This window comes from Phyllostomus hastatus, unplaced genomic scaffold (genome assembly GCF_019186645.2).
Source record: "Phyllostomus hastatus isolate PE091 unplaced genomic scaffold, TTU_PhHast_1.1 phas_scaffold_78, whole genome shotgun sequence".
Taxonomy (NCBI): domain Eukaryota; kingdom Metazoa; phylum Chordata; class Mammalia; order Chiroptera; family Phyllostomidae; genus Phyllostomus; species Phyllostomus hastatus.
Genome location: NW_025334041.1, coordinates 27,980,532 through 27,997,591, shown reverse-complemented (window position 1 = coordinate 27,997,591; position 17,060 = coordinate 27,980,532). Strand labels below are relative to the sequence as shown.

General features: G+C 43.3%; 1 protein-coding gene across 4 annotated transcripts in view; it reads right to left on the bottom strand.

The window, feature by feature from the left end:
* SLC25A13 (solute carrier family 25 member 13) overlaps positions 1–17,060 on the bottom strand; it is a 169,827-nt gene that overhangs the window by 16,006 nt on the left and 136,761 nt on the right. For all 4 annotated transcript variants that reach the window (XM_045828248.1, XM_045828249.1, XM_045828250.1 and 1 more), the window contains one exon: positions 9,052–9,192. In XM_045828248.1, coding sequence (XP_045684204.1) covers positions 9,052–9,192 — 141 coding nt within the window. The remainder of the gene's footprint in view (positions 1–9,051; positions 9,193–17,060) is intronic.

Here is a 17,060-nt window from a genome sequence, read left to right as displayed (position 1 = left end):
CATTCCTCTTGGTTTCTCCCAAGCAAGTTAACCCTTGTAGCACGGCCTGGCAGCACCTCTTCTGCCCAGTCAAGGGGCAGTTAGGGCCACGTGGCTGGGATACAAACAGGGTGAGTTTCAGTAGCTTGCTGAGAAGTTTCACTGGTGCCAAGACCTGTGATGTGATGGTGTCATTGGTATTAAAACCAAATAAACCAGAGACATCAATTGGAGGCTTGATATCAGTGACATTGGCATTACTTTAATTTTAATATAAAATATCAATGCCTATTATTAGATTTCTTTAGTACAGGGAATTTTAGGATATTGGCTTCTCCTTAATTTCACTGCAATTCTAACAAAGGCATTTGGCAACTCAAGGTGTTTGGGTAGGGAATTCCATTCCTGTGATAGTGTTAGCTCTCCTTTGCTGTTCTACCATTGTGTGTTGCTTTACCATCAACACTGTTCAACTGCCAATGGCTAGAAAACCTAATGCCTTGTTGAGGAGATGCCCCAGCTGGTTTGCTCTTGATCCATTCTCTTGACAATTTTCATTCAAATGTGCAATACTGTGCAGGCAGTGTCCGTGATAATTCCTCCTCTCTATTCCCCTTGATGTAGATCTTGGAGAAAGATAAAGCTCTTCATTCCAATTCCCTTCAGCACACTCAGTGAAGGCCATTTGTAGCTCTTTGCAACATCAGCCGTTATGGCCAATAGGCTAGCTGAGCTGGGTACTATCTCCATGTTTCACCTTTCTACACGCAATTCTGCTCGGGGAGGATGCCTTCTTAGAGAGGGAGCAGGCTGTGTTCAAAGAAGCAGTCAAAATGAACCATCCGAGACATGGCTCTGCACCTGAATTCTGCCACTGCCCACCAATGGCAGGACACTGCAGGGGCAGGAACAGAGGCTGTGCAGCCAGAGACCTGGGCTCGAATTACTGCTCTGCCACTTAGGATTTGCTGGTGGGTCAAGTTCCTAAACTCTCTGTCCCTCCAGTTCCTTACCTATAAAATGTGAGCAACATTTATATTAACATAAGAATTAAATTTACAATCAGTGCTTGACATAAAGGACCCAGTACAACACCCAACACAAGGATCTTCAATAAAAGCTAGTGATATAAAGGTAGTTACTATTATCAATGAAAAGCTCAGTGCCCAGTGGCAGCAGAAAATGGAAATAGCTAATATATCCTTTAAACAGCTAGCAGCTGGAGTAGAGCTCCTATGTGGTTTCATACCTGAATTCCAGCAGAGTTCTATATTTATCAAGCTAAGAGCCAATTTTTTATTTGGCGGAAGACCTAATCCTACCAAATAAGTTTAAATTAGTTGGCTAAATTGATCATATCCCACATGGGACTCTTTGGCTGTCATAAGGCATATTACTTTAATTTTACAGTCAATGAACATTTTTTAAACTGGCTATCTTTTAAGTGCATACCTTGGGCACGACTAGAAACCATAGAAATGTAAGAATAGATTAGTAGGTATGTATGTCACTTCTGGAGAGTAATTTTTAAAAGAATTTCTATAATTTAAAGAGCTGCTCTAAGATCTAAAGTAACACGTTCTTATTTTTAAAAAGAAAACAAAGTAAAATTGAGTCATTGCCCCATAATATCATTTTAAAATAGCACTGGGTACTAAAAGCAATTAGGACCAACACTCGTATGCCTACCTTGGCCTCAGCCATTACGCATTCATGATGGTTAGTGCCATCTCAATTCTTTTCATTACCGTTTCCTTAGCACATTCACCGTCGACAGTGACTCCAAACCTCGTGTAGCACATAACCTTGGTTTTAAACTTCCCTGAATTATCAGGCATGAGCTCTCTCCTGTCTGGCTCAACATATCTTTATGTGATAGCTCAGGTTTCAAAGAGAGATTGAACTGAGTTTGAAACCTAGCCTCCTACTTACTTGCAAAGTATGTGACCTTAGACAAATTACCTAAACCCATCAAGCCTTCCTTTCCTCAGCTGTAACTTTGCTTAAAAAATAGCTAAAAAAAAGAAACTACCTGTCTCATAGGCTGCTAGGACAAGCCTGGATTCTCTATGTCCTTCCTTCCTTCACGTCCTAGCACCCTATTCGGTTTCGCTGCCTTCAGATGCTTCCCACCCTTCCACCTTCACTGGCGTTTTTCCGCTCTCTGCACAGCTGGGATGGTTCTCCCTGCACAATACAAAGAAACACATCTCTCTACCTCCTCTCTCCCCCTAACAGTATCGCTCGACTCTACCTTTCCTTCCAGTTCCTGTACCCTTTCCCTTTTTTTCCTTTCACAGCAAAAGTTAGTGGTTTGTACCTGCTGATATTTTTTCATAAGGTTTCAACTTCTGTCATTCTACTTAAATTGATTTCTTAAAAATAACCACTGACCTCCATCTTGAAATCTGAAGGCCTCTGCTTGGCCTTCATCACCAGTGGTCGATGCAGCTCTCGATACTACTCCTCCCTCCACTGGCTCCCACACGCCGCTCCTTCTGTTCCCCACCTGACAGCTGCTCCTGCTCTTTCTTCACCCATACTTCCTTCTGCCACCTGAATGGGGGTGGTCTCTGAGTTCCCGCACTGGTGTCCCATTAGCTGAGAAATCTCATGTTCTCTCATAGCTTCATGCACGCAGATGATGACCCTTAAAAGAGCACCCCTAGTCCCTACCCCTTGGACAAGGCTCTCGCCCCACATTCAATATGGTCGAATAAGGAAACACTGGATAGGGAGTCAGAGACCGTCTCCGTCTCAGGCCTCCCCCCGCCTACCCAAGTCACCCAGTTAAACCTCGTAAGATTTCTGGGCTTCTATTCCTCATTTATAAAGGTAACACCAGAGAGGTGTCTTTAGGTTTCTTGCAGCTTCTCAAATATTATGAAATTTTAAAAGTAGCACCATCTATTCAGGTGCTCAAGCCAGAAATCCAAGAATCACCTTTTAATCTTCCTTTACTTTTCACTTTCCATCATTTTCCAAGATCAAACATCCCTCTAACATATCCACTGCCCCCCTACCCCTACCGGCATGGCCCTGGCTTAGGTCAGTGCCACCCAGCCCATGGCTCCACCTGGCCTCCCAGCCTTCAGTCCTGCTCTCCCCCATGGATTCCTCACACTGAAGCACAAACGTGATCATGCCATTTGTCTCCCCCTCCTCCTGGTTAACTGTGACTCATCTTTTAGGGCCGTCTCCTCTTAGAAAGCCTTCCTGGCCTTCTCGCTGTTGAGTCAGCTCCACCTGCTGAGAACCCTGGGCACACCCCCTAACAGCCCTACTCAGCCACACTCGGGCTGTATTCCAAGGCTGTTTCCTCATCTGGATGCCCCCACGAGATGGTAAACGCCATGGTTATAAAACCATGCATCATTCATTTACTTTTATATCCCCAGGGCAGAGTTTGCTGGGTGAATGAATAGATGTCTCTGAAACTGGAAAAGCGATCTTGCCTATAATTAGTTCCTTCCTTTACATTCGACTTCCCCAGTATCGTGGTTGTCTTTTGTCATGACATGCCAACTCACTCACTTTCAGTGCTCTAATGTCCTCATTTATAACTTGGAAACATGTGGCTTTTGCTTACCCTCCACTGACTCAACAAGCAATTATCAAATGTCTACTTATGTGCCAGAAACTCTTACAAGCAGCAGTGAACAAGATAGGTGTCTGGTGTGAAAGTACACTCCAGATAAGGGAGAGAGATACAGAGAAACACATCAGCCAGCCGTGGGTGCCCTGGAGAGAACTGGAGGAGGGGCTATGATAGCGAGGGAACTGGTTGTCTTTCTGAGCAGGCGTCTGTTGAACTAAGATGCCAGGGGAAGAGCCTCCAGGCAGAATGAAAACAGAGAGGCATGAACCTGGAGTATATGGGGAAGGGAAAGGCAGCCAGGACGGCCAGCCAAGCAGGGGGGCATACAAAGTCAGGGATGGAGAGGAGAGGCAGGCAGGGAAGGAGCGAGGGTTCTACTCCAGGAGCAGTAACAGCAAATGGACAGGGCACATCGTTTCTGTAGGGCACTGGAGGTCCTCCTCCCCCAACTCCAGCTTGCCTTGGCACTTTCCATCCCACACACTACCCTGCTTTCTCCTTCCTCATGATTCTCAGCACCAACTGATGTCATTTGCTTGTTACCGTGCTGGCTTTTTCTGCCCACCACAGTGCCAGCAGGGTCTTGGATTTCACCCCCACTCCCTGAGTGGCTAGCAGAGGGCACACCATCAGTTCTCAGTAGAGTGTGTGGAGTGAATGAATTAATTTGATTTACATTTTAAAGAGATCAATCTGGCTGCTGTGGGGACAATGGGTTTGGGAGAGTCAAGAATCAAAGCAGTCCAGATGAAAGTAGAATGTGGGCCAACATGGTGAGAACTGCCCCTGTGGTGGCTGTAGAGCTAGAAAATCAGCACGGCCCCAGGTCCCCAAGGTAATGACTCTACAGTGGTCTTCTTCATGTGGGGCTGTGAGCTCATAAAATGGGTCTTTTTTTTTAAGCTGCTGAATCAGGAAATTTTTCTTAGGTACTTACATGTTACCGAGGTAAAATTGATAAACTGATGCAGTCTGACAAAAATCTATTAACACTAAAAAATGCACATGCTCCATGATCTAACATTTTCACTGCTAGGAATTTCTCGTTGGTACATGCTCACAAACGTACGTCAAAATATACACAGGGACATTCACCCTGTCATTGCTTATAATATCCCCGAACTGGAAACAATATAAATACCCATCACAGGGAAACTGCTTAAAAATACTTAAAAATTTTTATACAGCTATTAAATAAAATAAGAAAGGAGCTTTTTTTTTAAATGTTTTTAAAGTATATTTTATTTTTTTATTTTTTTTAAGATTTTATTTATTTTTATTTTTAGAGAGGAAAGAGAGGGAGAGAGAGAGAGAGGGAGAAACATCAATGTGCGGTTGCTGGGGTTCTGGCCTGCAACCCAGGAATGTACCCTGGCTGGGAATCGAACCTGGGACACTTTGGTTCCCAGCCCACGCTCAATCCACTGAGCTATGTCAGCCAGGAGAAAGGAGCTTTAAGATATATAATGTGTTTTTAAAAATTCTGCTTTTGTTAAAACATGCACACAAGACTGACATTGCCATGTGTACAACCAGTGACATACAGAGAGAAGGGGAGAGGCAGGAGAGAGGCAAATACTGATCTAAATAGAAGGGTTTCTCCTCTAAAAGATACACAAAAAAACAGAAGCAGTGGTTATCGTTTTAAGAAAAAATGGAGTGGCTAAGGGGTAGAGAGAATTTCACTTTCGGACATTTCTGATGGATTGGATTTTTTTGATATATAAACTTGTAATTTACTTAAAAAAACACAAACAAATGACATCCCTTTGAGATAACTAGCAAAACAATCAAGAACATGTATCATTACTTGCTTTCCAACTTTATGGACAGTGGCTCCAATGATTCATTTACACACACAGTGAGTGAGTGAGCACACATGCACAATAGGTGTGTGTGTGGATAAAAAGATACTTGAATGCTCTCCAGTGCAATGGGACAAACGCCTCAGTTAGAACGCAGTACATGGAGCCCACATTCCCAAGAGACTTTCCTCGTCACCACCAACAAGCCACGCTAGAGTACAGGCCAAAAATGATTTCAGCAACCCGTGACGGGTGCCAGCTCTCATTGCTTCCCTGACCATTTTTCGACCTCAGAGACATAACTATTCGTTTGCTTCTTAAGGAAGCACCTTTCGGCCTGTGTTAGCTGTGCTGACGTTCAATGTTAAATAACAGGTTTCATTCCGTTCCTGGTGGACGCCGTCTCCTCATTAAAGCTTTGTTGGCTCTTACAGAAAAGGTGACTTTCACAAGTACCAGTGTACCACTTTCTTTTCTCCAACAATTGCTTTTACTTAGCGTTAGACCCTAAGGGCTTATGTAATAAAGCAAAAGTTTCCCAGAGAAAGGGAAACATACCCTCATACATTCTTCAGAAAAGCAGTGTAGTTGCAGATTTTTAAAAACTATATTACATTCATAAAGCTCGTTCAAAGGCAGCTGATTATTCAATCACCTATCTGCTCTGTGCTGTAACTAAACATCTCTAAATGTTATCAAAAGAGGGGGCCTTTGTTTACAGGGTTCACGGGAACTATTTCTAACCTCAGGAATGCAAGCTGTTTACCACATCTACTTTTTTTTTCAGTTGTAAATGTATTTCTAAAGCAGGTATTCTTTCTAATTGCCCTATGTTGGGGCAGTCACAGAATAGTAGGGTATTTTGCAAGTCAATTCAGGAGAAAAACAGAAAGCCAGGTTAAGTCCAGTCTGGTGAGGCTAAGCACCGCAGGCCTAAACACACAGGCCCTGGCTACTCCCCCCTCCTGCGCCCTACATTGTCATGTTAACAGCAGCAAACAAAAGGACCACAGGGGGGAGAAGGAAGATTACCTGTGCCGACCAAAACTAATGAGGACCGTAGTCCTCTTTGAAGACCCGAGAAAAGGGACCAATCAGGTCTAAAGGTGTTAGGGCACTCCAGGTCATCGAGACAAGAAACGGTGAAGAGCTTGATTACTAAAGAGTGCTGTCCTAAAACAAGAACATAAGTGACACAGCAAAGCTCAAGCTCTATGATGCTCCTGAAACGATGGATGCTGGATTCTGACCAAGGGAGGCGGGGAAGGGTAGGAGATCCTGGAGAAGAGAGTAATGGGAAACCAAACGTAAGGCTGGAAGTTGGGACAATATAAATGAGGAAAATTTGGGAAGGTAACAAAGACCAATCAGACTGAATGGGGCAGTGAACTCACAAATGAAGTCCCCGCTCACAGATCTCAGCGAATTTAGCCAATGACACCGGTGACCGGTGGGAAGGAGGGGACTGACAGAGGACTGCCTTGTGCTGCAATGAAATCGAGTTTCCAGAAGCTCCAAGTGTTAGCGACTTCACTTGATAATTACCAATGCACCCAGAGCAGTGCGAGGCCCTGAGGAATGCCTCTGAACTGGTAGATGAAACCACCAGACTGGTAATTAAACTCACTTTATATGGGAGAGGTCTCTTGCTCAAACTTGAGCAATCCTGCTCATTTCAGGAAAGCAATTTTAGCACAAAAGTGGCAACGAGAATCTTCTGAGCCTCAATTTCAGCTCAGATAGGACAGCTGGCAGCCTCTGCTCACTGAACTACAAAACCAGGAGACCGACCACTTCCAGAGGGTGTTAGAGGGGATTAAGATTACGAAGTACTGTGAAGATGAAAAGGACTAAGTCTCAGTCTTGTATCATTCGCAGGTAGTTGAACAGTCTCTGCTTCTGTGTCAGCAAACAAGGTTTTACCATTTTATCCATCCAGACACTTCGATAGCAGTCATTGCAGTAGTACCTAAGTGGGGTTTTTTATTTTATTTTTTTATTTTATTTTTTTACTAGATAACCTGTTGAAAAACTGCTTGGCATCTTGTCAAAATGACATGCCGCTACATTGTGTTACAGTCTGCCAGAGCCTAAAAATTTAGAAAATGAGATGATATTTTCTCCAAAGGATCAATGCCATGCCTCATGACAAGACTGTTGACTTCCTACAGCTGGACAGTAACGCGGTGAGTGAAATGGCCGGAACACCGTGTTCTGCTGCAAACACTCACACACGAAGCTTCTTCAGTGAGACTCTGAAAAATCAGCATGTTTACTCCAAAGCACCACAGATTCCAAACTAAAAGGCAACTTCTTTTACCCCCCCCCTTAAAACTAACCCCAGAAAAGAGGGTGTCACATTATATTTGATCCTTACAAAGTCTCCAGTCATCATGGGGTATCTTCCCCTCACTTCGCTCTGAGCAGTACGGAGTACCATTTGGGGAAGGCAAATTTACCCAAAACAACCTTAATTATTACTAACATTGACCTATTTACCAAGGTTACCGGTAAACGTGAGTTAAAAAGAAAAGGGTAAAAAGTATTCCTGGGGGCAGGATCTTGCAAATGCCATGTTGAATGTAAAAACAAGGATTTAAAGTTCACTGTAAAAAGCAATGGAAGTTGTTGCGCTGTGGGGCCCGTTAGATCCGTACAGGATGAACTGGGAATGGGAAAAAAGGAAACAGCTGTCCCAACGTTGCGTGTCTGTGGAATGAACCGGGAGGGCGCTGTCCTCAGTGCGCAGGAGTGCTGCGCCTCACCAGCTTTCAGGGAGATGCACTACTCTGCAAACCCAGGTGAGCGGCTGAGTCGGAAAGCTGGTTAAATGGTGGAAACGCTGGTTCAAAATCATAGGAAGAATCTGAATAAAATATTTCTTGGTATGTGTGCATGGAAAAAAGGCAATTAATTTTATGTAATGTGATTTTACATATTTATATGTAAATAAATGAAAATTCTTTTGAGTAGACATTGACCTTCTCATCCTATATCCTTAAAGGTTTACTCATTCGGTTGGCCATGGAACATTTTTTGAATCTTCTCATTGAAAAATGGTGAACACCTTATGTTTGCTAAAGCATCATAGTTGGATAAAGAAGCAAATTCTAGTCTGTTCCATTATAAGTTTTTTGGTAGAAGAGTATGAATAACAAATCTGAAGGGTTTTCTAAAAGTTTGGTTTTCCAATCATTCTGAAAAACTATCTTCTAAATGAAAAACGGTTAAGGCTAACGTAAGTATTACAACCCATGCATACGGACAGGGCTGGGATGTGTAGGGTCAGAAAACAAAGTCTTGATCTGCTGTGGGTTTCTTAACTGAGCTCAGCGTCTCTCCTGAAAGATGGTGCCTGGTGTCCGTGCATCTCCCCTTCACGGTGGAGGACATGAGAGTTAGGTTTTTGTAGCAATAATAAGTTCAAGGAAGGGTCCAGCCACTGTTGCTGCAAAGAGCTGTGCACTGAACAACACTGGCAAGCACTGTCTGCGTCCCAGTCGTCCTTGATTTAAGTGTTTCTAAGGACAGTTTTTTGGTGGGTAGCAGGCAGGTGCCCCATGGCTACAGAAGAACACCTTCCCCAGGAGTAGAACGTGAGGAATCAAATTCACGCTGATGAGCAGTTTCTAGTTTACAGGAAGAGCATACAGTCACATAAACAGTTACCTTGTAGATCCCAAAGAACCCCAGGTCCCTTACGACAGACAGAGCACTGACTCGGGGACCAGTGGTGATTTCCCCAGCCACTTGCAAACGGATCTTGACGATTTCCAAAGGATTTGTGAAAATCACCTGGGAACCTCCTGCCTAAAAAGGAAAAGAATGAAAAAAATTATTATCAAAGAGGGCTAATGGTAAATGTTTCAGGAAGGGATGAGTGATTATCCTCAAGGGAGCTCTGAATATTCTGTCCTCAAGACATCGTAGTTTCAGTTTTTGTCCCCTCAATTAAAAGTTAGTGATTGTGAGTTTGAATGAAAATACAGTCACTGGCTAGGGGCTGTGGGTACACAGGTCCTATCTCCTTAATGCGTGGGTTGAAAAAGGGTAAAGACCAGAGACTTTGCCCAACACGGAGACTTCTGTTGTCTTCACTAAAGTCCACACACTAAAATGACAAAGATTCCTTGAAGCACAATCAACTGCCACCATGGGTCTGAAAGCCAGGGACACAGGTCTTTATCCAAATAGAGAGACACAGATCTGTCACAATAAGAGGTGGTGGGGAGGACACAGGTTGCCCCACAATGGACTTCAGGATTTTGCCAATGATTCAAACGTAGCCAGAAAACAAGTAAACGTAGGTGAAAGCTACTTTTTTCTTCTCTTAAAAAATCAGACAAGCCCTGGTTGGCATAGCTTGGTTGGGCATTGTTCTGCAAAGCGAAAGGTCGCTGGTTTGATTCCCAGTCAGGGCACATGCCTGGGTTGTGGGCTGGGTGCCTTCTGTTGGGGAGCATAGGAGAGGCAAGCAATCCATGTTTCTCTTCCTTTCTCCCTCCCTTCCCGCCTCTCTAAAATGAATAAAATCTGCCCTGGCTGGTGTGGCTGTAGATTGAGCACTGGCCTGCGAACCAAAGGGTTGCTTGTTCAATTCCCAGTCAGGGCACGTACCTGGGTTGCAGGCCAGGTCCTCAATAGGGGGTGCACAAGAGGCAACCACACATTGATGTTTCTCTCCCTCTCTTTCTCCCACCCTTCCCCTCTGTCTAAAAATAAATAAAGAAAATCTTTTTAAAAATAAATAAAATCTTAAAAAAAAATAAGGCAAATCATCAAACACAATTTTCTGGAGTTACATATTATTATCTTTTATTTATGTGTTACCTGCATATAGAATTACCCTTTTAATATAAGATAAATGTGAAAGTAGCAAAAATATGCATTAAATCAATTACGGCCCAAACTTTGAACAACGTGTGTTGTTTCATTCCAGCGATGGCTGGGTGCCACACCTCCGAGATCATCAGTGGAAATCTTTAAAGTGCACTATAAGGGAAATTTTAAGCTAGCTATTTTGAAGCTAAGCCTCTATTTATCATAAGCAATTACATTCTTTCTTACTGTACTTCAACTTGTTATTCCTTGTCACAAATATATTAAGTGTTCATATTGTTCAGACTAAGGTTGAGACGCAGTTGAAGTTCAGGATCTTCATTATGCAGTGACTGCACCAAATGAGACTGCGGACACAGTAATGTCACTTTACAGCTTAGAAGATGCTATCACAGTAACAGGCACAATTTGGGTCAGTATCAGCCAAAACTACGTCTTGTTACAGCCTTTGATCCTATTAACCAATGCATACACCCTCACCAAATGGACTGTACTAATCAAAACCAGCTACAAGAATGGTCTTTGAAGTATTGTTTATAATACCTCAAAATAAAAATTAGAAACAACATAAGTATTTAATGGTAAGGAATGGATTAAAGGAATTTGAGTATGTTTGTGCAATAAAACTCTGTCCCGCCAATAAAAATATTGTGGAAAAGGTTCAATATATGATATGAGGTGAAAACTTTCATATGTTTAAATGCATGTACACCTTTTCTCAGCCCTGCCTTATCATGTGGAAGGGATACACCAGCATAGTGCTTTTGAGGTGATAGATTGTAAATGGTTTATTTCTTTTTCTGCTGTATTTTTATTTCTTCTGTATATATCACATGTTACTTCTATAAGGAAAAATAAATACTTCTGCATAACTTACTTAATATACATAGCAATGTCAACCTCTCCCTCAAAAGAAAAACGTTCATTCATTAACTCTCTAAATCATACTGTTTTCCCATTTGTACCAACTTAACACCTTAATCAAGATACTCTTGTTCTTAAAAACAGACTGAGGTTTTCGTTTTCTCCATTAAACATTAAAACTATTTAGAAGGCACTGGTATTCCCCTGAATCTAGACAGTCACACAGACTACCTCCGTACTGGCTTCTGCCACATTTCGCCCATCTTCTTCATGTCCCGTAGGGGACCCTAAGGAGGTGAACCAAGCAATCTTGGTGGGAAAACATGGGTTGGATTCATCAAGAGGCTCAAGAAAGGCCCTTCTGCAGTGGGAAGGAGGGTGAGGTGACACACCCAGAGGCCGGTGTGTTCTTCTGGTTCACTCGAAGACACCTGCACCCGCTCCTCCGGGGCCCACAACAGTGCTTTGTCCCTGCTGCTGCAACCGGCAGGTCAGTGGGAAGAGCGACCCCAGCCTGTCTGCAGCCCTTAAGTCCTCTGTGGGTTTGCACCTGCCCCTCTCCCCATGACACAGAGGGAGTTAAAGGTGGCAGGAGGAAGAGATGAGATGGGCCTGACCCAGGAAAAGTAAAGATTATGCTTGTACTTCTGGACTGGTGCTCCCAAGTGGCAAAAATGAATAAAAATTAAAAACAAAAGATTTGCTGAGCTGAAGTTAGCCTGAGACTGATTTTTGAAAGCTCAAAAGTGGGGAAGGCCATGCCAACCAAGGGTTGAATGGAGAGCGGTCAGTGTGCATTGATCTTCCTGAAGAGCAGAACAGGAACGCAATGCATACTCACCAAGCACTGCTATGGCTGCTATGGTGGGTAAGGAGGCAGCTGAGCCTCACAGGTGAAGACTGAGCCTCAGCCCCTATCTGTCAAACTATCTCACTGTTCTCGTGAGGATCGAAGAGATGGTGGCTGTACTGCAGTCAGCACGGTGCTCAAGATACAGCAGGGACTCCAAACGTGTTGGCTGTGTTTCCTCTAGCTCCTCAACTGATGCTTCTCCTCCGTGGCTGTACGTTGCAGTCGCTTCGGAGATTTAAAAAAATCATGACTTCTAGACCCCACTCCAGACAAATTAAATGAGAATTTCTGCATCTTCCCTTTGAAAATGTTTCCTATGTGATTAAATGTACAATGAGGGCTGAGAACCATTCTAGTTACTACATCATCTCTAGGATCCCTTTCAATTCCTAGGCTGCTTTATTGGCTTATTTAGAGCTATGATTTCAAATTTCAGTCTTCCACGTTCCTTCCCAGAGTAACTTTTATATGTTTTACATGTGCTCTCATAACAAACTTTTTATACATATCCAAGTGGTACCCTTATTAAAAGATACAATTCTTAGGTATAGAATTGATGTCTTTTTCATTATATCTTTACTAATGCCTGTAAAAATTAACATTATACACAATAAGAATTCACCTCTACAACTCCAAGCCAAATGATAGACACCAATTCTTTTAGCACAACAAAGTGAATTGGAATCACTAAAGATGATACAAAAGTCAAACCCACCCCAGAGAGCTGCAGGAAACAGAAGCAGTGGGAAGAAAGAGTGTAGTGATAGCAGGAAAAAATAATGATGTGCTCGTTACCTCTGGTGGGCTCAGAAAGAAAGAACCTACTGACTCAAAGTGGCACACTGCAGGGGTGCCAGAGATGAATGGGTCCTTTGGAGTCAAGCTGGAAGGAAATGAGACTCCAAGGCACCAAGAGGAGATGCTTATCATCACATGCACGGTGTCTGGGCATCACCACAACTTGATCACTGAGCAGCACAGGGCCTGCTGCTCTGCTGGCTCCTGGTCTATTATCCATTCACAGTACCTACCCAGGTCCCTCCTTTGCAGAGATCAAAGACGGCCGAATCCGCGGACAGGAACACCTATTGTGCACGATGTCTTTGTGTCCCTCATCACTTGAGAGCTCTGGTTGTGTGAAGGTACTGTTTTTGTGTGTGTGTGCAACTCTGTCACAAATCATTTCCCCGTGACTCTCCAGAGTCTGAGGCAAGTAGGACAGGGGGAGATTTTCCATACTGAAACTGGCTCTGTGGGGCATAGCGTATTTACTGTGGGGACACTGACTTCTCTGCAGGTTTCTTGGAATATTCTTTGTTACTGAAATTTTAGTTACTACCCAGTATCTGGATCCATCTAAAGAGAAATGCACACACCTACTGCAGACTCATTTCTGCTACCTAATCATTCATCCATATGTTTATCACCAAATATTTGTAAGCAATCATGTTCAAAGTTTGTCCCAGGAATTGCAAGGACGTAAGATGAGTCAGAAGGCATTTTTGTTCTTAAGGAGCTTGAAATGGGAGTAAAAGTAATAAATATTCATTAAGCATCAATTATAGTCAATCAGGGTATTGCTTTGCATGTTATATATAGATCTTTAGTCCACTTAAGAGGTATTTTTCCCCCAAGATTTTACATAAGAGGAAATTGAGGCACAGAAAGATTAAAGCAACTGTTAAGGGCTGAGTTGTGTTCTACCAAAATTTATATATTGAAGTACTGCTCTCAGTACCTCAGAATGTGATTGTATTTGGAGATAGGGCCTTCAAAGCGGTAACTGAGGTAAAATGAAGTCACGTGGTGGGCCCTAAGCCAATGTGACTGGTGTCCTTATAACAAGAGGAAACTAAGATACAGACATATATGTGTACAGAGAAAAGACCATGTCAGGACACAGAGACACGGTGGCCCATCTTCAAGCCAACGAGAGAGGCCTCAGAAGAAACCATGCTGACACTGTGACATTAGACTTCCAGTCTCCAGAAATGTGAGAAAATAAATTTACGTTGTTTAAGTCACCCAGTCTGTGGTATTGTGTTATGGCAGCCCTAGCCGACTAACACAGCAACTTCCCAGGTCTACACAGCCAGCAAGCGGAAAAGATTTTCTACTGAGTCCAATAAATATATGCCTTAGGAAAAGAGAAAATGACACATGAAAAAAGATAATTATAATATACGTTAAGAGGTAAGGTACCGGCAAACTGCCATGGCAATTCAAAGGATGGCAAGATTTCTGCCGGCTGGGGTAATCTGGGGAGGGCGTAAAATGTATAATGAGATAACACGTCAGTTGGTGACTGAAGTGAGGTCAGGACTTAGGAAATCCAGGCAGGATGGCAGAAAGGCATAGTGGCAATGGCTTCCCACACGTACTGGTAAATGGACCCAGCACCACATCTGTCCAGTGAAATTCTAATAAGGAGGAAAATTATGGTAAGATCCACATTATCATTCACTAGCATTTACTGAGTGCTAGTAATTTACCAGGCATTGTGCTAAGAGCTTTGTAAGAATTTTCTCCTTGGGTCCTCAGATTATCATAAGGTAAGTAGTAATATTATTCCAGGTCTTATAAGTGAACAAACCGAGGCTGAAGTGGGTGAAGGAGGTCACACAGCTGGGAGGGTAGAGCCTGCATTCAAAGCTGCACCTGCTGGTTGCCAGGGCCTGAGACATACTACTTGTCAGGGCAGTAAGGCAGAACTGACCAGGTCATTTGCTTTAGGTGACATGGGAGGGGCATGAAAAAGGATGGCTGAAAATGATGATAGGGGACAAGTCCCCAAAGCCTAGAGCGCTGCCCTGGAGAACGTGGTTGCATCCTGGAGATGGTGCCTTCGAGAGTGCCCGCAGTGGGAGAAGAGCTGCTACACAGAGTTTAGGAGCCAGAGAGAGTCCTTGTATCTCTATCTCAGAGAGAAGACAAGCCAGCAGAGGGGAGAGTTTATTAGGGAGGGAGAGCCCTGAGGCATGGATAACAATTAAGGTTTTAGCAACTAGGTGAGATAAAAAAAAAAAAAGACCAGAGTTAGAACAATGACATGGATAATGAGGGAGTGGGTAGGATGAAAAATGGATGCAATAGAGATCAACAGGGCTGGCTGCTGCATATAGGACAAAAGTGGGTAAGGTCAAAGAAAGGGTGAGGCCAGAGTTTTTCATCTCTGTGACAGGGAACTAAAGGGATATGCAACACATCTAAGAAGGCAGTGGAAGGGCCTGTTGGGAGTTAAGGACTGAGATACAGATGAGGGCGACATCCCACGCAAGTGCTAGCTGCAGGCAGGAGCTCCTGTGGGGTGGGAGGAAGATGAAGCCCCTGAGAAGTGGTGGGCAACCTCTGCTGCACACCAGTGCGCGATAGTCCAGGCACGGAAGCCAGAAAGGGGCGCAAGAGAGAAGGCCAACAATGAACCGGCCAGAGCGTCTGCTGACCCAGGGAGATGAGGTCCAGCATGCGGGTGACCCCTGTCATGGGAACTGCATGCCAGGGAATGAGAGAGTTTATAAAATCTACATATTCAAGGGAAGGGAAAAAGGGAGAATGGTAGTCATTTATGAAAGCAAACAGGATAGAATGAAAATTTATTTAGGGTTGTAAGGAGCAAAGATCTAGGGCAGGGTGAAAAGGTCAAACAGAGCTGACAATAGTTACGTTATGCTTAAGCAAAACATCCCAGTTCCAAGTAGAGGAAGAGGAGGTATGGAAGGTTGAGTTTTGTGAAGTCTGCAGAGTTGCTTTATTGATACACAGAGCTGTGGGATAATTTTGTTTCAGAGCAGAAACTGAGCACTGATAGTTGTTCTTACTATTTATGCTTTAAAGACTAAAAAAAGAAGAAGAACCAAATAGATAAGGAGACATGACTGAAGTTCTGAAACATAAACCAAATCAATGAGAACAAAAGGCCCCTCAGAATCAACAGTAAAATTAGAGTATTGACCTCCAGAAGTTATGGTGATGTTAGTCGGATCTGCAACACAGGCAAGGAAAAGTCATTAAGACATCTAAAGATGAGCCAAGGCAGTTGCTTACACATTCCATCCCGCAACTCAAAACAAACAGGAAGACACAGCAAGCTGTGTGTATATAAATACTGCTTAGGGTTGCTTATCTGCACCTGCCTCAGGGCACAGAGCCACAGGCAGCTCCACAGCAGGTCCTCTATTAAGAGCCTACTGTGTGCAAAAGACTGTAGGTGAGGAATAACTAGGATCAGGGCTAGGTGGGTTTGTACCCAGGCAGTTACCAGGTTCTGAACAAGAACATTTCACTCACCCTTTAGTCTTGAATGTTAGCATCAGTGTGACAGAACACACACACACACACAAACGTAGCATTTTTTAAAAAAGGATCCTGATAGTCAAAGACATATGTCTGTAGAGGAAAAATAGGGAATCGCTATACCAAAATATCTTATACATTAGCTTCTTTTTGGCTAAGTGGCATTAATAAGGAATAACCTAACATAAAACCTATACAATTAAAATGAAGAAAAAAAACATATTTTTTTTAAAAAGGGACATGAGTATTTGAATACTAGAGAAACAAGTATTAAACTTAGACGGAGAGATTCAATGTTGTTAAGATGTCAACTTGCCAGTGAATTAACTTAAAATACAAATGTAAAAAAGTGTCATTTTCCTATAAATGAATTATAACAGTCAAATGTTGTAAAGGTGTCAATTTTTCCATAAATCCATTTAAAATTCAAAGCAATCTTCACAAATAAGATTTCTGCAAGGTTTCCCATAGGTGTTTGAAGATAGGAACACTGCATAAAAAGTCCCGTGGCGAATCTTCGCGTCGGTACACATGAACGCACATTTACAGAGTCAGTGACTTCAAAGAGTAGTCCAAGACTAGATAACTAAAAAAGTCGAGCACGGGAGGGTCACTGAGCGCCTGGAAAAGGCACGTGGGGGGCGCTGTTGAGGAGCGCAGTCAATGGCAGAACAGCCCTGCGTCCGCCTGTAGCCAGGAGTCCCTGCGGCTCCACTCAGTACCTGGGAGCATCCTGAGTCGCCAACCAGGGCGCTGGTTTTGATCCATTTCTCCACCAGCCCGAGACTACGAAGCACCATACAGGTAATCCATCTTGACTCTTGCTCCC